The 27,244-nt window shown below is 52.2% G+C and overlaps 1 protein-coding gene across 10 annotated transcripts in view; it reads right to left on the reverse strand.

The window, feature by feature from the left end:
• The window catches only part of EBF1 (EBF transcription factor 1), a gene marked incomplete at both ends in the record, with an annotated part of 282,086 nt that extends 268,888 nt beyond the window's left edge, over positions 1–13,198 (reverse strand). For all 10 annotated transcript variants that reach the window (XM_082324547.1, XM_082324546.1, XM_082324545.1 and 7 more), the window contains 5 exons: positions 1,635–1,708; positions 10,831–10,886; positions 11,121–11,184; positions 11,494–11,650; positions 13,065–13,198. In XM_082324547.1, the coding sequence (XP_082180673.1) occupies positions 1,635–1,708; positions 10,831–10,886; positions 11,121–11,184; positions 11,494–11,650; positions 13,065–13,198 (485 nt within the window). The remainder of the gene's footprint in view (positions 1–1,634; positions 1,709–10,830; positions 10,887–11,120; positions 11,185–11,493; positions 11,651–13,064) is intronic.
• Between the last annotated feature and the right edge of the window lie 14,046 nt (positions 13,199–27,244).

Below are 27,244 nucleotides of genomic sequence, written 5' to 3' on the forward strand. Positions count from 1 at the left end.
TCAGCCTTATCAGGTCAGGGGCCTCCTTTAATATTTCCATGAATTGTTCCTAGCTAGGTATCTAGTGTGAAAGTGGTGTTAATTGGGCCAATGAATTTTAGGGCAATTACGAGTTGTCAGCACAACTGGGTTTCCATTTGGAAAGGGAGAACTGGCCGGGAGTCCTCAGCACAGCAGTGCTGCAGCTCCCAACGGCAGCAGAAGCTCAGGCACCTCTTGGAGATACCCGTCTGCCCTGATCGTTCTCGGGCTGCAATGGGTTATCTTTGGTTTCCTGGAAGAAGCCAAACCTACCGACTGAAGCAGCCTAGAAAAATACGACATGAAAACTAAAATCCCCCAAATCCTGCAAGGAAGAATTTGGGGGGTGGCACGGGGTTTTGGCCAGGCTGGCAAAGCAAGGAGGGCAGCTCTTTCTCTGCCGGCATCGCAGGACCCTGCCCTCCCGCAGGGTTTTATCAGGGAGGAGCTGCCGTGGAGGGCAAAACATGCAAATCGCCAAGAATGAAAAAAAAATTTTTAAAAAATCAACCAACAGAGAAGTTTCCATCTCAATATTTTGTCTAAGACTCTCCCCCACCAGGAAACCCTCATCCAAGTTTATTCTCTTAGAAGTGGGTACTAGTTTTTACCCTCAAGTTACTCGTTTTTAGTAAATGCGTTTTGTAAAAGTTACAACGCATGCAATGGCATTTTTACAGTCTTAAAACAACTGATTGTAACAATGAGCTTATGCAAGAACGCCTCGTCTTCCACCAGGGAATTATTTTCTGCCATCGAATAACATGTAACAAATGATTTTTTCAGACATGCAAAAAACACCCACTAACTTTAATGAGACTGCAAGGTCAAGCTCTCCTAGATGTCGGAAGGGTTTGTGGGAAGATGCTGCCTTCTCTGTGGTGAAAAGGAAGTAGAGGAGGCTTCACCTATTTCAATCAGGCAGAAAAGAGAAGGAAGCAGCTGCCCGTTGCAGAAGTACCGCGTTCAGGAGAGAAGATACTTGGCTGTCCCAAATTTAAGTGGCCAACCCCAGGCCGGCATGTTCAGGGGAAGAGAGCACAGGGCAGAGCCAAATGTGCACGGGGAAGTTTAAAGAAAATCAAGAAGAAGACATCTTTTGCGTGGAGGAGTGTCGTCTGCTCCGCTCCGCCCGAGCGGGGGCCTTGCGTGAGCAGCAACAGGGACAAAAAAAGGCCTCCTGACTTCAAGTCTTCATGCACATCCAGGAAAAAACACAAACAAACAAACAAACAAACAAAAAATCCAAGCAAAAAACCCTACTATTTTGTCATCTTACTGAGGAGGTTTTGTTGGGAATTGGGGACAGAGACGTTTATTACTAGAAGACTATAATTGACTGTTAATTTTGGTGAGGAGACCTTTTGTGGGCTACGGTGTCTAAACGAAAACCAGTAGCGTTCTGTTAAGAATAACTCTTTATAAATAATTGAAAACTAGCGTGACGACTGAGACCTTGCTGCTAATTACACACACCGAACTACGTTATTTTGGGATTGTTTAATGCAAGAAAGAATAATTTAAGTCCGAAAATAGCTGCAGGTTCAACCTAGATTTTGAGAGACAGATTCATCTTCTCATCACCAATTAACTGGAAGCGGGGTGTTTCTTACCTGCACATTATTTCATGCGTGAGCAGAACTCGGCACATTTCTGGGTTCTTGTCTTGGCCTTCATATACTATCGCCTAGAAAAAAAACACATTTTTAGCTGTGCATCGAGTTGAGTTTGGAGAAAATGAAAACGCATCGCGGCAACCGAAGGCGCAGCCAGAGTTGCAAGCCAAGTCGCAGGCTAAAGAGACCGCGTCTCCACCGAACCTGCTCCAAGATTTGCAGTTGGAAAACAACACAAGCTGAGTACAGCTAAATTCCCTCCTCTCCGTTGCACATCTCTCAAGCGGTGTGTAGGATGGGTTTTTTTAGTAGTCAAGACAACCACAATTTTCTTTTCAATTCAGAATAAAATATAAACCTAATAGCATTAAAAGAAAAAAAAAAAAAAAGAAAAACCAGCAAGGCTTGGCATATTTTGGGTCCTATTCATTACAAAAAAAAAAAAAAAAAAAAAAGACAGAAAAGAGAAAGCTCGTGTATTTTTAATTACAAAAGCTGCACAGCCCAGGCATTTTCCTGGTAGCTCCTGAGAAAGCGCTTGGGCCTGATTCTCCCCTTGAACCTCATGATCCATCGCTTTCCGGAGAGCGACTCCGGAGTTACGGGGATATAAATAAGTGAGAGGCAGGCCCTACCAGAGCAGAGGATACCAAAACAAACAGAGGATCAACCAGCTTGAGAAATTTGATTCTGAGATAGCAGGGGGAGAATCCTTTAAGTTAAAACTGTGGAAAGACAGTGTATTCGCATTTCAAGAAGAATCTATGTTTGCAGTCCTCCCACCAGCAGAACCAGCGGCGACGGCGAGGGATCGGTGCTACGCGCCAACTAGGTTAGCGCTCACAGCCCCTCGGTATGGGGTTTCCGTCTGATCGGGACAGAGTTATGTTTTCTAACCCCTGGTCCCAGGCACCAGCCCCAGAGCAGCAAAATAAGAGTGAAAAGGAGTTGCCTTTGTGACAGCATCTTTTGATAGCACAGGTTCCTAAATCTTTTAGGGTGCCACTCCGGAGCTCGGATCAATGGTTGGAGCCCCACCCTTGGTGAGACGACCGCTCCTGCTTCTGAGCATCAGCTCAGCCCTTGACCTTTTCAGCCTCTAAAATAAAGATTTTAAAAGAAGAAATTGGGGAACAAACTCTGCAGATAAAATGACATCTGATATGGGTATCCCTAAAGCTAACGACAAAATAGGTATTGAAAATAAAAACCAAAAGTATGCTATATATATGAAATACATTTTATGGAATGAGACCACTTTGAAACGGAAGCATGGAAAATACTGAGAAAAAGTAAGTTATCTTAATATACGATGAAGTTAAGATCATACGAACTGCTTTCCCAGTCCTTACAAATATAACACACCAAGGGTAAGAGGCGTTGCACCTGCAAAGGGGGCACGGATCTCAGGACACACAAATCAGAAGCAGCATGAGCTGGTTCTTAACACCATTTTAATGGTAATGTGCAATATTAATATTATGCATTATAAAATGATTTAATGATTCCATAAATGATATCAGGAATGGGGCTGCGTTACCTTTGCTAGTTTTAATTTTTTTAATTTCGGTTTTGCTACGTGCATTCCCCTAAAACCTGAGAGCCAGTGGGATTTTTTTTTTGCTGATAAGATAAGACAGAGGCTGCAGGTGCCCTTGCAGCTAACGGGTACGGAGTTTCACCTGACTTCTGCCCCCTCATTCCCACCAGTGAGCCACAAAACCTGTGAACCCAGCACTGGTATGAAGGGGACACGAAAGTGGTCGCAGGACGCATGCAAAGTCCACGCAGCACAGACACCAGCAAACCCCCCTGGCCCCAGCTGGGAGCCCACGTCCCTGCTCGGTCGCTGGCCCACACCTCAAGGTCCCTCCACATCGGTGCCCAGGAGAGCTACAGGTGGTTTGCAAGAGGCCTTGGAAGATGGCAGTGCAGTCGTCCATGCGTTACAAATGGTTGCTGGGACAAATTCAGAAGATCCTCCTTTCCCTGCGTTGAGGGGGAAGATGGGGAGAAGCTTCTTCCAGACAAAACCGGGGAATCAAAGGAACCAGCTGACAACTGGTGGGGTTGGTCAGCGGGGACATTGCAAGGACTCCAGAAAACCCCAAATCAGGTTCCATCTGGCAGTGGGACGGGATGGGCAAGGGGGAAGCTCGTGGCACTTTTTGGACTCAATCAACGCACAATCAAAGAATAATCTGCCTCTGAGAGTGCAGAGCATGGGGGTGAAGAGCAGATCTACTCCCGAGGCCTTTAGTGGAGACAAACCCCTCCAGTCCCCATTCACCTCTGTAGGTCACAGCATGACACGGGGGGAACGGTGCCTGAGAGAGGACTGCCGGACTTGGCTCATTCTTCTTAGGCTTTCAAATCTTAAAATAAATTTACCCAGCATGGACTATCTTGTTGCCAGCGAAGACAAGGAAGCACTAGAAATGACAAACTAGAACACAAAATTTACTTTCTTTTTTTCCCCTCCCCTCTCTCTTCCTCTTCCCTTCCTGCTGCTATGCTTACTTAACCTCCAGGTACCCGCTTAAATAACTCAACTAAATAGCAATAATGAACGGGCAGAGTCAACACTGCGGTACATAATCACCTTGTCTGTTGTGTTTAGCATCAGTGATCCCTTCTTTGCGTGCATGACATTCTTCTGCCTTCCTCTATGTTAAGGATTTGCTTTTCACTTTATTTGCATTTAATTACCGACGTTGTACCCATGCACATTTTGTTTTCTCCCCCGTTCAGCGCAGACACTCCCGCATACCCTATTCCTGCAGGAATTCCTAGGAACTTCTAGGAATTGCTGAGTTCATTTCTGAGCAACTCATCCCCAACTCCCATTCCTACGCCCCAATTTGCTTGTGCGAACGGGTGTGTAAAGCACCAACTGTTTACTTCCATGAATGGCTGCCCGAGAGCATTACGGATACTCTGCCGGCTTGCAAACGGCGCTGCTCTGAAGCATTAATTCTACAATTAGTTTCAAAAAGGAAACAGGAACTGCTAAAGTTTCAGATCGTTATAGCTGCCAGAAGTATTTTTACAGGAAGGGTCTACAATGTTACTGTTGTGAAAATGTTTAACTTCAAGATTTGAAAAGCTACTCTTCTAACAAAACTATCTTAATTTTTTTTTTAATTGTAATTTTTTAAAGTTCAGGCTTTAAAACGGGGCGATTGCGGCAGGATTTCTTGTCGCGTTAACATCGCCGTGATTTTGTCAAATAGGGATCGTATTAATAAGAGATAAAGTGAAAGTTACAGCGTATAAACTTAGACCACACCAGAGCTAAAAATAAGCCTGCAAATACACATCAGAGTTGCACAACAAAACACCAGCAAAGGAAATGCAAAATTATAGACTTTTTTTTTTTCTTTTTGTTTACTTCATGTAGTTTTAACTCGGTGTTATTTCATAAGCGTTTCAAAATAGTTTCCCTTCTCCTGAACAACTTAAATATTTCCCCACAAAATTCATCTTCCATTTTGTAAGCCATTACTCACCCAAGTAACCTTTCTACAAGAAGTCCCAATGAGTAACGATCACTCATGCACAAACGGCCCCAAAAAATTAGTGTCAAAGTATAGGACTTCTTCACTCCCATTTAAACAAAGCTGCGTAAAAAGTTAAATCAAATGCAATTCACTGCTTGCCAGCAAATAAAAATTACTAAATTGAGTACATCGCAGTCATTTCTAGACGACAAGTGCATCCAACAATTCGCCTCAACTTTTCAGTGACAGAGATCATAAAAAAATAAAATAGAAGGGGGGGGTAATATAAAAGTAAAGACTACAGTTCTCATTTAATCTGCTTTTTCCCCAGTAAAGACTGCAGGATAAAGCAGTAAAATAGTTGACGAATAAGTTGGAAAAAATATAGTGCCAGATTTTGTCCTTAGCTATCCCTGAATAAATCCAGATTTATGCTGGTACAACTGAGGGCAGAATCGTCTCGTGGTGTCAGTCAAGCAATCCTGCTTTCTGAACTGGACGAGAAACAATATCTTGAAGGAATGAGATCATGGTCATTCTATTACTCAGTTATATCATGGCCTTGATTTTAAAAGGGTAAGAGAAGGAGAGAAATCACCGACATGCATCTAAATCCACTCACTTTCAAATCCCACCTCTGCTTCACAAAACAAACTATCTCCCTTACTGAAATAAAGGAGAAAGAAAACCTCATTAAAATGAGGGTCTTTTCAAAAACAGAACTAAAATGATTTGTAGTGACGTATACAGCCATACACACAGAGAGAAAATAAAATCCTGGCCCCACCGAATTCAATAGGAGCTTTGCAATTGACTTCAGATGGGCCAGAATTTCACCCAGAGAGGATTAGGCTTGTATCCGCTATATATCTACAGCGAAAATACTGTGAATTACATTTATTTGGCTTCGACTGCTTAACCCTTAATTACCCGAGTTTTTACCCCTTCCCCAGGCAAATTTTCCACTCGTCCCAGTGAGGTTTAGCCCGGACAAGCAGCGCAGCGCTGGGGCCCGGGGCGAGGACGGTTGGTTCTTGCTGTCTCTCTCAATGCACAATTCAGTAGCATCTAATTATTTTATCCAGCCTCCCTCTGCCTTTGATACGCAGCCTGCTTATCGATGTATTCACACAAATTAAATAAATTTATCTCTCCTAATATGTTCATTTTTAATGGTTTTCAAACATTCACATGGAAACAGCTCTAGCGTAAATATCCCAGAACAAATGGCTGTATATTATACAGGAGGGAGCAGTTGGGCTGCCAGACTGGGAATGCACCAGGCCATCTGGCTCAGGCAGTCTCTCCAAAATCCTCAGCTTTGTTTTCACCCTCAGACTCCAAACAACACATTTTCCACTGTGATGAGTTTACATTTTCCCAAACACAGGTCCTGATCATGCATGCAAATTCCAAACTTCTCCATTCCTCTCTGTACAAGAAAATTAAAATCACCTGCGCTCCTGACATCTCACCAAAGGCACAAGAAAGCTGCTAAAATCTGGCGCAATGTAAACTTTCCCCGTCACAGGGGTTAGGTTTTGTTTTATGTTTGTGTGAAATTTCCCCGCGTCTGCTGAGGCTCCTCTGAACTTATTGATAACATTTTTTTTCCCATGCGTGGAGCTGCCAGAGCAGGGCCATGCTACGCACAGAATAGAGAGCTGATCAAATATCTGCAGACATCAGAGAATGATAGAGAAGTCAACAGAAAAACCATTTGCATCCAGAGTTAAAGGACTGAAAAAAAGCAAAATATAAACAGAGTCTAAGTCTGAAGGGAGGATTTTTGACTCATGAGGACTCTCAGCAATAGACAATAGCTATCATGCAAAACTTAGGATTTTTAAGACGCCTGAGCCATATTAGCATCCGTTATATCTTATGGATGAGAACGGCTGAAGGAAAAATGGGTGGGGAACAAGTATTTCAGATTTATTTCCTCCATCTTTCCTAATAGTGAAATGTCTCAACTTTATGAAAATACAGCAGAAGAAATAGAAGGCATCTCTTCTCCGTAAACATATTAAAATCCTCAGACTTGCCTAAAAACTCCGGTTTTATTAGAGCAGACATATTTCACATTTTGCAGGCGATTTCAAAATGCATCATTGTTAGAGCCAGACCTACTGCGGTAGGAGCTGCTGCTTTACGGAAAGCAACAGCTATAAAGTTTGGGATCCTACAGGGTTTTGAACGCATTAGGAATGTGATCCCGACATAAAATGAGGTGCCAAGATAACATAAAAGAAAATTTAATTAAGCCAGTATTGACGCCGAGTGTTGTTACCCTAATTGAAAAGAACTTCCCCGCAACATTAACGATTTGTGCGCAGCATTTATAATTTTTAAAGGACGGGGACGCATTTTGGAAACGCAGCGAAACCCCTCAAAGGGACGTAATTCCCATCTTCCCCAACGCTGCTCTGGGGCCACCACCGAAGGCCAAGCGCGGTAGCCTGAACACCACTCGAAACGATGCACTCGGAGACCAGCCCTGCCTGGGTTTCCCATTCAGAAGTCCCACAGCCCGGGCTCCCAAGGAGCGCGCGTGCCACGAAAGCTCGCGGTTTGGGGCAGCGCGTGCAGAGTGGATACCTACACCCCAGCTCTGCCCTGGGATGCAGCCAGCGACAAAATTCTTGGTTACTTCAGTCACGCCACCATCCAGCCCCGCTTCCCACGTTGCGTCGCAGCCAACAGAGAGCACGCGCGCGCGCCGGGACGCGGAGATCCCCGCGCGCCGCCTGTGATGGGACTCCTGCCATGAGTTTCTCAGTCGGGCACAGCCACACAACCAAACCCCTGACTTATTCAGACCAAGAGCCCTATAGCAGCAGGAATATCTACTATTTATCACATGCACAGCATCCAGCCCAGCGAAGCCCTCCCTGTCTACCTGCTGATATAATGCATGCTGCTAATGGGACATTTATGTTAAATCTGTGAGTAGCAATCCTGTATACACAACTCTAGGTCTGATTTGCAGAGCAGTTTTTATTTTATCTTGCCTAACTTAATATTCTGCAGCTCTACAAAACCTTGCCATTTATAACTGTGAGACAAAGAGAATACATTTAAATCTGATTTGTCCATATTTAAAAAAAAAAAAAATTAAATATAAGGCAAGAGCCACAGATACTTTCCTGTATGATCTGGGGAACCTAACTCATTCAAGCTTTGCTTCTGTGGGATTTTTAATTTGCCACCAGAAACCTCAGAGTAGCTGTAATTTCAGTCTGGGAATTCACAATTATTGAGTGTGTGAATGTGCGTGTGTGAGCAGTGAGGAGATCCTCGCCAGCTGAAACATGTACGCTTCTGCAACAGTTTCATTTAAAAGTAATCATTTCATTATCCAATTTGTTCTGAGCGTCATGCATTAAAATACTACACCTTCAAGCAGACTGACAATATATATATTTAACTTTCATTAAAAATTAAAGAATTTTCAGACCGTCTTTGCAATATTTAATTACAGTTTGATGATTTGAAAGTTACTTGAGAATCTTCTATATAATTCACTGTCGTAAAATATAAATGATATATTCAACATTTGGGTGAGCTTCTGTCATGTGTTGTACTTCGCTTCCTAATAAGCATTCAGTAACCGAAGCGCTCGCAACTCTGAACTGATTTCACTCTAAAAAAGAAAGAATTAAAAGAGAAGAAGAGGGAGAATTCGGCCCCCAGCCCCCGAAAAAATTCAGAGCAGCCCGTGCCACAGTTCTGACATGACAATGCCCTATTTTTCATAAGCAATTACAGTCATGCCTAAAGAAATTATATTCATGAAATTAATACGTAAGCAAACATGTTTGCGTCTAAAACAGCCTTTCACTCCCTCTTTGCTAATCTAAGTTCAGAGCGCTTTTGTTCTAAACCCTCGCTTCTCGACTCCATTGCACTTTCCCCAAAAATCTGTGATTTGCACTAACTTTGTTTTTCTAAGACTTCCTGAAATCGGACAGATTTCTTTTTTTTCTGTTGTTTTTCTTCATTGTGAATGTGCTTTAAAGCTACATGGCAGGTTTTACAAATAAACTGTATCTCGGGGGTTTTTTTTCCCCCTTTCTCTCCAAAGCCCCTCTGATGAGTTGATAATAATGAGAGACCAAGAGGTCAAACAGTGCCTTAGGATGAACTCTTCATATGCAAGATGCCTTTGTTAAGAAAATTATTTTGAATCCGCTGCTCTACATGAGTTCAGGGCTCTGTTTTCACCAGGATTATGAACAGAGGCTTTTGCATTTCCGTAATGATAGGAAAGCTATTTAAAGATAATATTTATTGATAGTCTCTCTCTCATTCGGTCTACAGTGAAATACATCAGCTCCAGAAGCACTAAAAAGAGTTCCTATAGCAGGAAGATTTTGTTACTTTTCACACAAACCAACCAATTTGTCCCTGAAAAACAAGGAATGACAGCAAATGCTTTCCAAGATTTGTTATGAAGAAGGATATGGCGCTGCTGTTTTAATTCCTACAGGGAATGGGCTCTGTTTGGAAGTGTGCAGTCTAACAGAGCTCAGATGCATAGTGGATTCTCTAGTAAAATTCATCCAAGTTCCCTTTTTTCTCCTCCCCCCCCCCCCTTTTTTTTTTCTGTTGAAAGACAGTCTTCAATAGCAGGAAAAGATGTTTTGGGACCATCAAAGAGAGTTTTCTAAAACAAACTCAGCCCTTAGAGCTTTATGTTTTGCTGTAGAATAGAAACCCAAATACAAGCCAAGAGTTTTTTTTCCCTACGGACAACATACAGGGACTGACTTTTCCTATCGGTACAAAAAAAAAAGCTTAATGTTTTTCCTAAATAAAATCTAAGAATTTTTTTTAACAAGTAAAACAGATTAGGAGGGAAAAAACATATCTTAAGGATAAAAAGGCTTAAAAGCCATCCTAACTATTTAAAAGAAACGTATTATAAGAGAAAAATGTCCTGACAGAAGCAGAAGAAAAAGCTAGAGTCATAATTTTTTTTAAAAAAGAGAGAATCGATTTGTTCAGATAGTAAAAATGCCGGTTTCAGACAGAAAAGTATTTTTTCCAGGTAGGCACGGACGTTCTTACTCTGTTTGGAAGCTAAGGGCAAGCTTCAACTGCGGGCTAATCCGCTGCCAGCTCTGCTGCCCGGCAGCCCGACACCGAGCCCGCCGCTCCCGCGCCGCGTGTCGGGGGCTATTGCGACATGCAAACGTGCCACGATTTGCTCGCTCCTCCTTTAACCCAAGGACCCGGCGGCGGCGCGAATAAAGGACGGAGAAACCCAGGCACCGCGGCTGAGCCGCGGCTTGAGCCGGGCTGGGGGAGGCCGGAGGTTAATTCTTATTAATTAAGCGGCGAACCCAGCCCCAGCCCGGACTGGAGGGGCCGCCGGTATTTGCCGGAGCTCCCGAGCCCGGCGGCGGGCAGGGTCCCGCGGGACCCCCCCGCACCGCCCCGCCGCCGGGGTCGCTCCCCGCGGCTCGGCCCTGCGGTCCCCGCCGCTGCGCGGGGGCCGGGCGCGGTTGCGCGGGTGCGGAGCGGGGAGCGCGGCCGCCCCTTCCCCCGCCGGGGCAGAGCCGCTCCGGCTTGGCCGCGGGGGCGGGTTTCGTCGCCGCGGGCCGCCCCGCCGGGCTCCCGGGGGCCGCCCCGACGGCTGCCGCCCCCGCCCCGACCCACCCCCCCCTCCGCGGCCGTCCCGCAGCACCTACCTGCTTGGTCATGGAGTCGATGAGTCGAACGTAGAAATCCTGCTCCGTCCTGATCCCTGAAACAAGGCAGAGGGGTGAGGAGCGGGGCCGGCCGGCGGTAACGCGCCGGGGCTCCCCGCCCGAGGGCTCGGACCCGCCGGGGCGGCCGGCCGGCCCGGCAGGCAGCGAGCGCAGGGATGCGCGGAGCGGAGCGGAGCCGGGGCAGCGGCTGCCCGGCCTCTGGTGGGGCTTCCAGCCGAGGAGGCGGCGGGAGGGCGGCCGGGCTGACGCCGGGGGCTCCCAGCCCTTACCATTGCTGTAGAGCAGCTGCAGGCGGTAGTGGATCCCGTTGTTGGTCTTTTCGCTGTTGGCTTCCTGCAGTCGAAGAGGACACGGGAGGCCGGAGGGAAAAAGAAAAAAAATATCATGTGGAGCTTCTCCATCGCTCGCACGCCGGGTGCCCCCGGGGCTGGACGGGGCAGCTCTCAGCCCCCTCCCCTGCCCCGGGCACAGCGAGGGACCAGCGCAGCCCCGCTCCCCGGCTGCCCTCCGGGCCGGGGGAAGGAGGGGAGCCCGGGAGGCGGCGGTGGCTCCCGGGACGAGCCGGTGCGGCGGCCGGGGGGAGCGGAGCGGGGAGGGCCCGGGAGAGGCGGCCGAGCCCCCGCGGGGCGCGGGGCTACTCACCTTCTCCTTCTCCACGAAGCCCACGAAGGCGGTGCGCTCGATTTCCACGGGCTGCCCCTGCCGGTCGTAGAGAGCCAGGACGAAGTGGAAAAAGTTGGACTTCCTCAGGTTGGAAGGAGGCTGCTTCTCGAAGTGAGCCCGGGCCAGACCAACTCCGCTGGGACCAGAAGGACGCGGGTTAGCGGCAGCCCCGACGACGCGGCCTCACGTTCCCCCCACCCCCCCGCCCCAACCGGCTCCCGGGCCCGTTGCCTTCCCCCGCCGGGACCCGGCTGGGCTCCCCCGGGGCTGAGCATCCCCGAGTGGCCCCGGGGCTTTTCCCTCCGGGCCAGGGCAAAGCCGTGTTGGGCACGGCCACGTCGAAACCCCAGGGAGCGGGGAGAGCGGCACAAACCCGACCCCATCCCACCAAGCAGCCCCCACCCCCGGGACCCGAGCCCGGCACCCACCAGCCCTCCCCGGGGGCCGGGGCCGCCCGCAGCCGGCCCTGCATGGCGGGGGAACGGCGCTCAGCCCCGCCGCCGCGCCGCCCCGCCGCCCCGCGTCGCTCCTGCCGCCGCTCCGGCCGGGCTGGAAGCTGTCACCCCAAGCACCCATGTGCCTCATCTTTCAGTTTCAGTCCTGCGAACCTTTCCTCCCCTGGCCGGCGTGGGGGTAAACACGGCGACGGCAGCCGAGGAGACAACTTGAAATATTTCAGGGTTGTCCCTGCAGAAACTTTCCCTTCCTTAGAGGGCTCCAAAGGGAGGGGTGCGGGGCGAGGTGGGAGACACCGGGAGATGTCAACATTGAACTTCTTGGCTGATGCCGGCTCCAGGGCTCAGGCTGCGAATCCGGCATCAGCCGGGGTTTGGGTTTTTGGGGGGTTTTTTTGGTTTGTTTTGTTGGTTGTTTTTTTTTTTCCGCCGGGCAGAGGACGGGGAGAAGGAGAAATAAGAAAGCGAGCGAGGCTGGGCGCAGCTTCGCCAAACGCACCTCCTGTTTGAAGGGATTTCTTTAAAAAAAAAAAAAACCTAAGATAAGTGGCAGTGGTTTTACAAAGGGGCTTCGAATTAAATTTCTCCTCGAGAAAGCTTTGCAAAACTCCCTGCTTATCGGAGGGGAAGAAGGGAGGCTGCTGATTCTGGCGAGGATAAGAAAGCGAGGTAGAGAAATATATTTTGGATACATCGGTGCACAACTCGCTGCTTATCGGAGGAGGAAAGTGTCATTCGGAGATCTTAGGACTAAATCAGCAGCAACCATAGTTTTGAAAAGTCCTTTCTCCGCGCGATCGCAAGGGGCTGGGGAGATTAAGCCCACCTATTCCTAGCGAAACTCGCCGCTTGCTTTACTATTACGATTATTATTTAAGAAAAAGTCATTCCTACGGGACAAGGGGGAGAAATATTTAACTGGCGACATCTCCGCGAAACTCACTGCTGTTAGCAGAGCTCCGGAGCCGGCTTTTGGTTGGTGCGGGGGGGAAAGGCGCTGCCCGCGGGGGAGCAGCGCTGCAGGCGGCGGCTGCGCCCCGGGGCGCGGAGCGGGGCGCGGAGCGGGGCGCGGAGCGGGGCGCGGAGCCTGCCTACCTCTGAGCGGCCGTGCTGGCGTCCAGGACGCCGGCTCCCTGCATCCACGTCCGCACCGCGTTCATCCCCGCGCCGAGGGGCTCCTCCTTCATGCTGCTCCCACTCCGCTGGATGCTTTCCTGAATCCCAAACATGAATCAGAAACAACAGCGCAAATCTTCCTTCTTTACTCAAAAAAAAAAAAAAAAAAAAGTGATAAAATCGCCAGGCGGACTGTTATATACGCTTTTTTCTCTCTCTTTCTCTCTTTTTTTCTCTCTCTCTGCAGCTGATCTCTGGAATCAAAGCAAGTCAGAGAAAGCAAACACAGGCACGCACATTAAAAAAAAAAAAAAAAAAAAAATCCAGAGGCAATCAGAGCCCGGTTTTGTTGCTGCTGTTTGCTGCGTGTGCAGTTTGTTTGGGTGCTTGGAGGGGCTGGCGGGGTGCTGGGGGCTGGTTGCAGCGCTCGCAAGCCGGAGGAGTACTTGAAGTCCCTTTTGTATGAAGACACCCCTCGGATGGCAGCAGGCAAAAAAAAAAAAAAAAAAAAAAAAAAAATTAAAAATTTAAAAAAAAAAATAGAAAAAAAAAATCTCAGATGGCAGTTTAAGAAACAATAGGACGAACGGGAGCTGCGGCAGGCTCTGCTACATCAAGTGTCATTTTCCAGTGACAAGAGAGGCAAGTTTCCCCCCCCTTTTTTTCCCCTCTCTCTTTTCTTTCTTTCTTTTCTCCCTCTTTCTTCTCTCCTCTCCCAGCCGAAGCGCTCTCTCCTCCCTCCTTCAGCCGCGCAGGAAGCGAGTTGCCGGAGCCGGGCGCACGCCGGGAAGGGAACGAGAGGGGCGCGGACGGACGGACGGACGGACGGAGGGACGGAGGGAGACCCTGGGGCTCCCGGTGCCCGCGCCCCCTCCCTCTCCCGCAGCGCCGGGGCGGACTCGCCGTCTCTCCCTATGGGAGCCACTTTGACTGTCCCCGCCGCCGAACACGAGCCCGCAGCCCCGGCGGGCGGGGGGGGCGGGGCCGCCGCCGCCACGCCCCCCTCATTTGCATCGCGTCACCGCGCGCTCGCGCTCTCTCCCCCCCCACCCCCCGCCCGCATCCCCTCGCCAATGGCCGCCCGCGAATCGTCGCCGCGGGGGCGAGGCCACGCCCACCCTCATTAGCATAGCCCCGCCCAAACGCCCCGGCCGGCTCGGGGGAAAGTTGCCCCGAAGCCCTCCCCCCCCCCCCGCGGTGTGGGATGGGGGGGGGGGGGGGCATTAACGCGACCGCGCCTTTGTTCATCAACGAGGAGGCCGGGGCCGCGCCAGGCACCCACGCGTGTCCGTGCCCCCCCCCCCCCCGGAGGAGCACCCCCGCCCCCCCCCGCCCCAGCCCTCGGCAGGGTCGCGCCGCCGTCCCCGCTCCCGCACCGCCGGCGCGGACGAGCGGCAGCGCTAATTGCGGGGGTGGCCGAGCCCTGCCCGCTCCCCCGGGGCCGCCCCGGCGGGTCCTCCCCGGCCCCCGGCTGCCGACCCCCGGTGCCCCGCCGGCCGTGCCCCCTGGAAACACGCGTGGGGCCGGACCCGCCCCGGGTCGCGCCAACTTCCCCGCTGCAAAGCCCCAAATCCCCGCGGACCCCCCCCGGTCGCTCCCGCTCCTGCCCCGTTCCCGGGCAGCGGGGCGCTGCTTTGCGGCAAAGGCACACAACTCCCCAACAGGACGGTTCACGGAGAAAGTCCGATTTTTCTTTTTTTTTTCCCCAGGAAGTCTGATTTTTTTTTTTTTTTCCTAGGGAAAATAATAATAATAAAACCAATTCCTGCCCTCGCTGGGGAAGCGCCGGGCCGGCTGCGCGGCGGCGAGGCGGGCGCAGTGCCCGCAGCTCCCCGCAGCAACCCCCATCCTTCCCCCCGCTGCGTGGCCGACCCGGGGCCTGGCCCCCGCCTCCCCCGCGGGCTTTTGCCACGGCAGGGAGTTCGCAGTGCCGGCTGCCTGGGTTATCCCTCCCCAAACACCGGCGTGCGCAGCGTTTGCACATAGAGTAAACCAAACCCTGGTCCATCCCGGGCTGCTCGCCCTTCCCAGGGCGATGGCACCCCGCGGAGGCTCCAGGGGGACCCCCCGACCCCGCTTTGGGGAGGGACCCCTCTGAAGTGTCTGGGTTACCCCCGAATGGCTCCCGTGCCCCTCCATCCCCCCCCCGAGGTGCGGCAGATGCTGCCCCGGGAGCGGCGGGGGATGGCGGGGCCGGGCGGCCGCTGCCCGCCCCCTCCGGGGGCTGCGCGGAGCCCCCGGACACCCCCGGAGCCGGCCCAGAGAACAGGCAGCACGGGTACAACACGGGATAGGCACCGGTATACAGCTCCATAGGCACCCTAAGGCAGTCCGACAACTCCATAGGACCCTCATCCAGCCACCTGTACATCACCGTATGTGCAACGGGCAACAGCGAACCCTCGGCCGGAGCGCTCAGGCTCGAAAGCGGGCACGGAGCCCGCTGCCAGCACCTCGCTGGCAAGGAGAAACCGCGCCCGAGCCTCGGCTCCAGGCGAGTCCACGCGCGGAGCATCCGCAGCCAAAGCGCGCTGCGGTCTCGCATAGGAACCGTTAGACAGAGCGAGTTTTCGCATTCCCTGCAGATGATATTTGAATCTTCACATAATCCTACTGTGTCATATCTCAGGGATATGCGGAAGAGCACAGACACACAGCCGTACATGAATATTTACGCCATAGGTATCGCATAGGAGTAGTTTGGCCCCTGCAGCGCTCCGGCTTATTGCTCTTCTTCAGGCTGCTGCTCTATCACTTGCATCATATCCAGCCTAAATGCCTCCATGGTGAGATACACTTTGCAATTAAAAGCTATTTGCACCTGCACTGATTGCTCCTTTCCCAGGGCAGGGATCTGCCCAGGGAGGAATAATGCATTTGAATCAATATACCGAGCAGTTGGCAGATTTTACCCTTCAAATCTGTTCAGGGGATCGGGGGACCGTTTCCATGCCTTTTCCCGCGTGTCGAAGGGAACAGCATCCCAGCAGCAGTCTGAGGGCACCTCCACCGGGCAGCGACAGCCCGCTGCGACAAGCGACAACTTCTCCTCTGCTTTCCTCCCTTGCGCACACGCACGTACGCACACGCGCGTGTCTGTGCCCGACAGGCAGGCGAGCTCCTGCGGGCTGCTGCTGGGGGAGATGCCCCACCTGGGCAGTCTCAAAGCCACCAACTAATTGCTACAAGGCCGAAAGAGTTAAACGCTGACTCGACCCCCACAGGGGGAGCGTGAAAGAAAAGCAGAGCTGAAACAAGGAGGGGGTGAGAAAGTCAGGACTTTGGGAAAGAAAAAGAAAAAAAGAAAAAGGAAATAAAAGCTGGTGGCCGGCGAGGGGACTTCTGTGCTCCATCCCCGCAGAGGCCAGTCCCAGCGTACCGGGGCTGTTATTTTAAAGAATTCCCAGTTGCCTTTAGCACTCACTTTCTCCACAGCGCCTTGGTCTGGTCCCTGGACCAAAGCCACCGCGCTCCACCGACTGCAGCAGAGCCGCTCCGGCACGCGTACCGCCGTCACGGCCGGCATCAGGCCGGAGCGTATTCATAGGGAAAGCTGGGTTTGTCCCTTCCTTAGCATGGCCAACGGAGCTGGAGGACACTCCGCAGCCTGCCACGGGGGGGTCCTTGGTGGGCTTAACTGGTTTGCTGCAGAGGGAAGCTCGGGCACATTGCAGCGAGGCTTCCCTGCCAGCCCGAGGTAAACGCTCTCAGTGCAGAATAAGACACACACAGACTCGCAGGCTGCGATTTGCTCCCAGGGGCGAGTAAACGCTTTGCTCCCCAAGCGAGCGAGAGCCGCGCGGCTGAGCTGTGGATTTTACCACGGCCACGCAAGCCCCTAAAGCCGCAACTTGGCAGCGCAGGCAAGAGCGGCTTACAAACAGGAGCGGGCCATGGGCGCAGCGTCCCCGCTCGTGACGGATAGCGGGGATGGGGCAACGCTGGGATCCGCATGCCGGTGGAAGGGAAAGGAAAAAGAAAGGGCTGGCCCTGGCTTGCTCATTCTATATAGGAGAAAACAGGGCTGCTGGGGAACAACTGGTTTTGAGGCCTTTGAACGAGGGGGCCGCCTTCACTCCAGAGGACAAACACGAGCCCTGCGAGGCTGGAGATGGAGGTCCCGGAGCGCAGGCGTCGCCTGCGTGGGGAAAGGCCTCTCCCCTTCCCTGAGGCGGTTTCCAAGTGGGCCCAAGGCCCCTCTCGCCTCTGCCCTGGAGTTTGTCCAGGACAACTCCCTCCTCCTGCCTCCAGTCCCCGCTCCCTCTGCCCCGGGCTCCCGGCACTGGTCAGGCCCCGCTTCCCTCTGCCCAGACCCCAAAAGGAGGGAAGAAGCAGTTGGAAATGGGAATTTCTGAGAGAAAAGCCTTCTGCTCCCTCCTCCCTGACCTTTGCAGCTGGATGAGGCACCCCCAAAGGGACCGGGCTCCTTCCTGCCCTTCTCGGAAGAAGGCAGATGGACAACGGACTGGTGCTGATGGGGGGAGAGGGAAAGCAGCCTCCCCTCTCAAGGTGGGACCCAAAGCAGAGCACTCGGGGGCTGAGCACGTACCTGCGCTTTCTGGTGATGCAGAGGTGGAAGGGGCTCGAGGGTTTGGGAACACTTCACTCCTATCCTCCCCAGCAAAGAGGCTTTTCACGAGTACTTTCCTCACGGCCAACAGGCGCCTGTTTTGATCCAAAGCCTTTCCATCCACAGATAAATCCACTGTCAACCCTGGCAGAGGATGACACTGTTCAGCTACTTGGGGTGTTTTATTCCTCCCACCTGGCTTGCTCCTGGGGAGAAGGAGAAGAGGAGAAAAAGGCTCAGAGGACGGTGGATTGGGATACGATGCTCTGCGTGTCCTGCTCAGCAGGAAGGAGCCTGGGTGCCCCCGGGACCAGGCGGAGGGTCTGTCCGCGGGAATGACAGGACCCCACTTTTCCCAACTGCCATGAAGCAGCAGCAGCAGGCGACCTAGATGGAAAGGTTTCATCCAGGCCCTTTCCTCCTCCTGCCCCCCCCCTCCCCCTTGGGGACTGGGGACCCCCGGGATGCCCCCGGCCGGGATGGGGCGGTGGGGCTCCCCCCCGGGGCAGGGTTAACCCCCGCGGGTCGGAAGCAGCGGGGCATTGAGGGAAGCATTTGGGAAACGCCTGGCCTGGAAGGGGGGGGGGGGAAAGGGGGGGGGACCCCTCGGGGTGCCTGGGGGGGGAACCCCTCGGGGTGCCTGGGGCTGTCAGGCGGCAGCGAGAGTCCGGCAGAGCGGACCCGCTCCCGGCGGTTCGTCGGAAGGAGAAGGATGGGGGGGATACGGGGTGCCCCCCCCCATCTCAGCTCACCCCCGTTACCGCCCGGGGCAGGAGCCCCCCAGGGCAACTCTCCAGGCGTGGGGGGGGCGCAGAGCTGTGGGATTACGTCGGGGCGAGCCCCGCACGGTGCTGCACGGGGGGGGAGAGGGGACGGCACCCCCACCTCCGCTCTCACGGGCCGGGGGGGGAAGGCGAGACCCCCTCAACCGGTGCCCCCCCCCCGGTGGAGCCGAGCCCCCCCCGGTGCCGCCGCGGGGGGGGGCGCGGTGCCGGGGGCCGCCGCGCCGTGTGGCCACGGCGCCACCTGGCGGCCGCGCGGGGGAGCCGCTCCCGCCGGCAGCGCGGCTGCGGGGGCGCGGAGCGCCGGGGCGGGGGGGCAGCGGGGGGCGTTGGGGGGCAGCTGCCCCCCCCCCCCCCCGGCACCCCGACACCCGCCTGCCCCATGGGGGGGTCCCGGGGGAGCCGCGTCCCCGCATCTGACAGCAAATTTAATCCCGAGCGCGGGCGGTGCAGGGCAGAGTTGCCCGCCTGGGGCTGGGGGTCACCCCAAATACTCGGGGGGTCCCCCAGCCCGTAGCACCGTCGTTCGTGGGCAAGGGCACGGGGTCTTGGCCAGCCGTGAATTCAGCCGTCGGAGCGTTACTTCTAGCCCGGGGCAACCAGGGCGGCAGGTGGAGCTGGCCCACAGCGCTGCCTGGGCCACGGTGTGTCACGACAGGGGCGGGGATGGCTCTGTCCCGAGAACCTCCCGGTCCTAACGCATCGTGGGAGCCTCCTGGCAGCCCCGCTCATCCCAAAAGGGCAAACGGCCCCTGCACAGGGCAAACACCCTCCGCTTTCACCGATAAGGGCAGATGAAACCTCTTCCTTCAGCACAGCAGTGGAAATCGCACTACGCCAGAGCCGGCTGCAGCTTTCCAGTCCCTACAGCGCTCACACAGGCTTGCAATACATTTAAGGTTAGCTGGTATATTTATTTGTTTATTCTGGCAGCCACTGGACAGATTATGGTTATTTTATCACAGAAAATCTTGCTCCCGTTTTTACATTGCATGTAAACATATAATCAACGGCTCTTGGCTTCAGGGAGATGTACATGTCTCCCATTTGAGAGGGAAAGGAGAAACCCAGAGGCACGCAGTCCCTGCCTCTGCGAGGATGAGTTTAAGCATATTACATGGAATGGATTTAAACATCTACTGAAGTTGTCACACGCTTTGCTGAATCAAGACTGAATATTATCGGAAGTATTTAAGTGACTCAGGAATCTGTATCTCCCTTTAAACACTGATATAAACTCTGAGGACTTCGCATCTTGGGATTTCGACTTTAAAGGTGCGCAAGCTCTTTTGAAGGGTGCAGTCCAAAATCTCAGGCTCTTAAGAGAGACACGTAACCTGCTGGGTCAGCAAGTGTTAAGTTCTCTATGTCTAGGACCTGACTGCTCAGGATTTGGCTGCTCTTTTTGTGCTGACCATTTTGAAACCTATTTTCTCTGGCATTCGTGTTAACATCAGGTGGTGTTACGATTTCAGCAGAAGCAGAACTGCGTCCATCATTTGGGCTCAGACGTTTTGCCCGGAGCCAGAGGCACACCTTCGACCAACGAGAGTTTGCCAGAGCATAGCATGGAGGTGCTTTGGTTGCAATGAAGTTTAAGATACAACGAGGTACTCACTTTTGTAAGTACTTTCCAGAGCTTTGGACAACTCGAAGTTCAAGTCTCTGCTTTGTGTGATCCAGAACGGGGGATTTCTTTGGTTTTGTCGTTGTCCGGGATCTCTGCGACTCAAGGGAGAACAAAGACATCCACCTGGACTCCTCACACCCCTTCTTAGGGCCTTTTCTCAAAAATAATCAACCTGCGAGAAAAAGTAATAAAAGTTCTGGTAAGGAGACAACGGGCCGGTGCCCATTACGTGGGAAGGCGGCATCACGCTCCTGAGGAACTCCGGGTATCCCATCTTAGTTACAAAGTCTGCACCTGCTTTAAAGTCTGCATTTCAGCAGAGCTAACGTGTGCTTAAACGCTCTCCTGAATGGAAATCTTTCGGAAGGTGCTGTTCACTACCCAGCATTTGTGCAGGGAATGAGACGTCGTAGTCCTTACACCAGCCCGGCTCCCGCTGACTTCCCCGGGAAAGGGGTAGCCTGTCCGAGCAGGCATCCATCTGCATTCCATACGCACACGCATTCATTATGGATGATACACAACTGCTGCTCGTGCTTCCCGAGCGGATTGCTAGGGTAAGGCTCGCATCCCACCGATCTCACGGCAGGGCTTCGGAAGCCTTCAGAAGCCCCCCAGAATGCGTTACAAACGACGAACGGAGACATTTCTTCCTCCGGCGCTGAAACAGAGTCATTGTCATGGTGCGATGAAGGAGCTGTTAAACAGACACAGCAACAGCTCTGGGGCTGGATTCCAGCCAGGGCATTTCAAGCAACTTGTAAAAAGTTCACTGATTCTTTAACGACTCCACCTGGTCGGAGCAGGACCTCTGTTTTATGTGCCTTCCCAAGATATGTTGCAAGAGAAGTGTGTCTTAGATGATATGAATCAAACCGGTTCCTCTAACATCATGTTGGTCTGGAATAGCTGTTGACCTGATGGAGTGTTAATGGGAACATTTATTTGTTTCTTTATCACTACAAAGATGTCATATATACTTACCCCGCTGCTGCCACTGTTCCCAAAGGGCTGTCAGCACAAGAGCCATTATAACGTGACTGCCAGAGGTAATTTTTTTTCCCCCCCTCACACGTTATTTCTTCAAATGATTCTGTAAAGAGAGAACAAACTTGGATACAAAAATTGCTGGTAAAAGAACAGCGCGGTGCGACGTGAGCCAAAGAAGCTTTTCTAAACGCCTGTCACTCTCTGCTTTTAGCGCTTGCGGGGAGCGACGCGCGCAGCCGGGATCGGCCTCGGCACGGGCTGCCCCTGCTGCGCCTGGCACGGCGGGGACGGGCTTTGCCGCCGGGACTCCGCGGCACGCTGCCGGGCACGGAAAGAAACGGGTGATGGTGGCGTGGCACCGCCGGACCGCGCGACGGCCCTGCGCGGAGGGGCTGCCTTCGGGTGCTGCACCCCATCCTCCCGTTTCTTCCTATTTCTGGCTTACGTGAGGGTACAAAGACTTTAATACAGAGCTTTTTGGTAACACAGTCATTAGTAAATAAAAATTAGGTAGAAACCCACTGCCTTTACCTGTGGGGGGAAAAAAAAAAACCCATCGCATTTCATTTGTGTTATGCAATGACTTGACAGCTTAAGGAAATTGCTAATGGGACCTTTTACTGCTAGGTCACTAGTTCAAACCTGGCTCTGTCAGTAATGACCAAGAGTATCTGATGAATGTTTGATGACGTGAGATTAAAATACGGGTCTCAATCCATTTATCAGTAGAAAAACCCTTCAACAACTCGAGCCCCTTAAAGCTAATCCCGATAGAAAAGCCTGCAAGGCTGGAGCGCGAACAAGCCCTCCGCAGCCCTGCAGTAGATGAAGGTCAGGATGGGGGCACGCAGATGGAAAAGCTCGCAGCACCGATGGCTGGGCAGAACCTTTCTGTGCATAAACAAATCTACTATTAATGCACTAAAAGACTCCAGTAACAGTACAGTACGAGCGCGCCAAATCCGGTATTGTTCTCAAAGGGAAAATGATCCTGGCGTAGGGGGGAAGATGCAAACATCAGGAAATCCAGGATCAAGGACTGGTTTATACTAGTGCCAAACCTCAGAAATTCACAATTTTGCAAGCTGAAAAGTTCTGTTTGAATTTCTCGATATTATAACACTACCATAAAGTTGAAACTCAAGTGTCAAGGTAAGGAGTTGTAGATATCCTCTCTTATTTTTTTTGAGATCAACAGGAAAATAAGTTATGGCCCAATTCAGTACTTCCCAAATCGCCCCTTGCTCTCGAAGAGCGTAAAGCATCGCTGGCGGAATTTGGCAGCTGCCGACAGGCGAAGACAGAGGGGCTGAGGTCTGAGCACGGAACAGCCGCTCGCCCTTCGCAGCCCAGCCCGCCTCCGCGCCAGGCCAGGCGCGCACGCCGGGCACGGTCCGCGACACCCGCGTGCAAGGTCCGGTTTAGCCACGTTTCCAGCACCCACTCTGCACCCTCCTGACGCCCCTCGGCGCTTCGCCTTCAGGACCCGACCTACAGAGCCGGGAAAACAGGGGGACCACCGAGAAAGGCGGGGGGTGCTCGCCACGGGCGCTGGCACCGTTCAGGCATCCACGCTGCACGCTCCCAAAATAAAGTGACGGGGAAAACTCGCATCCCTCGTAAACTCACCAAGTGCTTGCAGAGCATTTACCAGCCATTTAGAGTAAAATTAAAAAAGCGTGAGGGCCATCTGGCGGGAGCGGGGAGGGGGCTGGACTGTGCACCTCATTGTTCTCCGCGTTTTTGCTATGGGCTAAATCCAGCTGCGGAGACCGCTGGCCGGATGCTGAGAAAGCGGGGATCGCTGGAGGGGCCGTGCTGGCATCACGTACCTCGGTAACACGCCTTGCACCTCAAAACGTCCTTTTTAAGGGAATTACGTCTATGAGGGCTATGTCATCGCCAAAACGCGATGTGCTTCTGCCAAGTGCTTCTGTGCGAGCGACGGAGGCGGCTGCGGGGGCCAGGGGCCGGTGCGCGGGGGTGCACCCAACCTGCAAACACACCCGAGCACCGACTGCGGCGCCAGCACCTACCAGGGCTGGAAAGTCTGGTGCTGCAGGCAGGGAAAGGCTCCTCTGCACTATTTACAGGGCAGGAGCAGGAATTTTTCTGCCCAGTAAAGCTCGGCATCGACTCGCTGAAATCCATAGCATTTACCTGACCGCGGGAAATGGCGACGGACTGGGACTCAGCCGACCTCTGCCCACCATTTCAGCAGGCACGGTGCGTGCTAGGCTGGAGTTACAGATCCCAAACTGCAGCCTGCAAAGGCCACCCCAAGAAGCGTATTCTCTGACAAACGAAAACAGAACTGACAGTCATCTTTTTCAGCGTGCGCAGAAACGATCTGCCCCCCTTGCTTGCCTTTGGTTTCGATATCTGGAAGTTCAAATTTTATTCATCACACTTCAGTATCATTTCTCAGAGACAACAAACGTCCTGCCTCAGAGGAGTCCAGAGCGTTAACCATCACCTGACATCATATTGCAAAGGAAAAAGTATCGGTGCCACCCAGGGATAGCGTCAGCTGCTCCCAGCAGCCCTGACCCCGCTCCCTGCGTGCTAGCGCTCGCTTCGTGCACCGCGCAGCCCCTGCAAACAGCGAAGCCTGTGCTTCGCTCCGTCCCAGGACAAGGCTTCAAACCTTAATACTTGGGGTAGTCGCTTTTTTGAACTCAACACCTTCCAGGTGGGAAATTAAAAATTAAGGCAAAACAATTGTTTTCCCTATTGCAGGAGTCTCAGACAGGCTAGGAAAGCGCTGGGCAAACAGGTACTAGCCGTGCAAAAGGCAGTGGGGTGCTGCACTGTGGGTCCGGCAGACCCACAGCATCTGTACTACACAAACAGCTACAGAAAACATCTTATCGCATACAATCCTCCTGCCGAGCTCTGCAAGCTCGCTCGCCCAAGTGCCGCCCCGCCAGCTCCCCAGCCACAGCTCCAGAATGAACCAAACCCCAGGGTTAAGGCTGTTACGACCCTCCAACCACGCCACTTCGCTTCAGCAGTCTCCGAGGCTTTGGAGTTGCAAGTATAGAGAATTATATTCTAATATTTGAATATTTTTCCCCAGCTACCTAACATTTTATACGGAAGACTCTGTTCCTGCGCATCTTTACACTTTCTGGGATTTGATCCGCATTGATCCGCACGCACTTCTTCTAGGACCTTTTCAGGCTGCAGAAATGACAATTTCCATACTAGTTACAAAATAATTACCCATAATAATTTAATAATGAGCTTTCCCTTTAAATTATTAACATAGGTAGCCAAGAAAATTGTCAATTTTAACAAGTTTAAATTCAAATGATAAATGCCAAATCTGTGTTAAATGAGACCAGCAAATTAGCAATTAAAATATTTATGCAAGAAGGCAGAAGCTACTGTGTTCAAGGAGCCGAAGAGCGGTCTCCCGTTGGAACATTTGACAAAGGCCTGTGTTTGCAAACCTCAGCTTTATACCCCCTGCAAAGGGAAGAGGCAAAAATACCTGAAGCCATCACTGAAGCTGGCCAGCGTGGGTTGGCGCCCAGTGGGATTTCACCAGAGTCCAAGCAACCCTCAGAATACCCTTGGGTTATATGGAGCCGAAATCCCGACCCCAATCAAGTTATTTCTATCATATAAATCTTTACCTGTAAGAAGCTCCAAAAAAAGGAATTGCTTTGTGGCACCTAATTGCTTTGTCACTGAGAACGGAGTCGCCTATGCTGCCTGGTGTTTAGGAAAGGGGGGGAAAAAGACGACTTTCAGGCTGAAAGAAAGATCCCAGCGTCAGCGCAGATCTCTGATCCCCTGGAAGCGTAAATCCCATTTTTCCCAGTAAACTTTGCAGCCACGAACCATTCGCAGAGCATCGGCGTGGCGGGGAGCGCGCTGGAGCGCAGCTTCGCTCGGGGGTTTAAGTTGGTGAATTCAAACGTGGAATTTGTTAGTATTATTTTTTTTTCCCCCTGTAAAACTCCTCGGGAACTATTTAAATTTGCAAAACCCCGAGGAAAGCCGGCACTGCCCCGCCGTGGCCGCCGCGGGGGCTGCCGGCCTCCCGCCCCCTCCCCAGCCTCCCTCCTCTCCATCTCTAATGGAGAAGGAGAAAAGCGAACCCTCTGGAAAGCAACCCCGGGCGCTGGGGAAGCTTGGAGTCCCGTTGCAGGGGACCCTGAGGGGCGAGGTCTAAGCAGGGGGCTTAATTTCATCCAGATGTGTACGCGAGGGTCCGAACGTCTCTAGGACACGTGTTAAAGGGTTGGATGCGCAGGAGGAGCGAAGCACTGGTTCAGTGCCAGTTTTCTGCCCAGGGAAAAGTTTGATCCCACCGTCTGATGGAGAGCAGCAGCAGAGGAGCGGGAGCCTTCCGCAGCCCGCGCCGCCTGCTCCCCCCGTCAAAGCACCGCACAGTACAGAGCCCGCTTGTCCCTGGAAGCAAAGGGGACAACTCAGGACCCATCGGTGCACAGACAGACCCAGCAAATAAAACCCCACCGGGGTAAGAGCTGTATCTTCTGTTGCGAACAAGCGTGGGGAGAAGGTGCCGGCAGCCCACCAGCGGCACCTCGCCCCAGAGCCAGCGCTGCCGCCAGGGCCAGGCTGTCCTCAGAGCTCAGCTTATATTCCTCACCCACACCAAGGGAAAAGGTGACCCTGCAGCTTCCTTTCATTATCCTCTCCAGCTCCACACCTTTAGGAAAAAAAAAAAAAAAAAAAAAAAAAAGAGGACCTGGAAGTCACCAGATCCATCTTACAGGCAGCTGTAACTGGTGAGGAACGGCTGCACGGGCCCCGTCGTGCAAACGCCTCCCACCGCTTCCGCCGGCCCCCGGCCACGCGTCGCAGCTGGACGCAGGAACGGGCAGAGACCAGAACCCCCCAGCTGCACCCATCGAGCTCAAGGAGGAGCTGACGCACTCGGTGGCATCTCCCGCAGTGCTGAAGATCAATACTTAAGAATAATATTTAAGCACATGAAGGTATAATGAAGAATTCTAGTCCTATTCACCAGTTGGGGTTGAGTTTCTCCCACTGTTTCCCACCACCTGTGCAAATGAAGGTCGGTACCAGCCTGTTTTCCAGCAAGATGACCAGATCAGCTATACCGAAACTCAACCACATGCATGCAAAGATTTTTTTTTTTTTTTTTATCTTGAAAACAAGTTGTATCTTAGCAGGTTACAATTTTTCATTTTTCTTTACTTATCAACACACGCTTTCTAACACGGAGGGCCTTTGAGAAATTAATTTCCATCTGAAAACAAACAAGGGCTGAAACAGTTTACAAAGGAACCCATCTTTCAAGGACATTTCCTTTTAAATTGCACAATGTGGCTCTTAGCAAGGAAAATAAATAAAACTTAATCCCTCTGCATTCCAGCTGGCATTTTTTCCCCAAGCTAGAAGCAAACAATCAATTTAAAGAAAACTCAGACTATGGGCAATTAAGGAACTGTATATCATTCCATTTATAAATACCAGATACCTATTCAATTGATTATTTTTATCCAATTAAGTCCGTTTTACATTTTAAATTCTTAAGAATTAAGTCATTTATCCACATCGCAGTCCTGGGTTTTTCACATCTGTTGCTGCAAAGCGCTGCGGATTGCCTGGTCTTTGGCTGTTGTGTTAGCCGGGAGTTTCAGCTCCCAGATTTATTTAAGGACGTGGACTATAAGCCTCCAGGAAATGGCAACCGCTGGGAAAATTTGTTTAATTACTTGTAACACATAGAAATACATATTTTTTTTTTTTATTTGGGTTGGTTGCTTATGCATATAGCTTTTTTTTTCTTTTACATCTTCTCTCTTTAACCAGGATGGTCCTCTTTAGGTTTATGGGTGCGCCGGGTAGGCTCTCTTAGCACTGCTCACCACGCTCCAAGCCGCAGAGAGCTCACCAAGTTTTGCAGGCTACCTTTTTCTCTAAAACACAGCGTTTGTTTTCAAAAGAACGATCAATACCGTAGAGCCACAGAATACGTTTGCCGAGTGGTTTATCAGCTGGATCCTAACTTCCTTTATGAAAAGAGATGGAATTTCCCTGGCCAGAGTCTCCACGGCGGCACGGGGCGTTCCCCGGCACGGCGGCACCGCGCCGAGGAGACACCGCGCCGCTGGCCTTGGGTGCTAGCGGGGTGCTGGTAAGTAAAAGAGCCACGGGTAAAAGGAACAGGCATTATCAGAAAGAA

Source organism: Platalea leucorodia (genome assembly GCF_965183815.1).
Source record: "Platalea leucorodia genome assembly, chromosome: 11".
NCBI lineage: Eukaryota > Metazoa > Chordata > Aves > Pelecaniformes > Threskiornithidae > Platalea > Platalea leucorodia.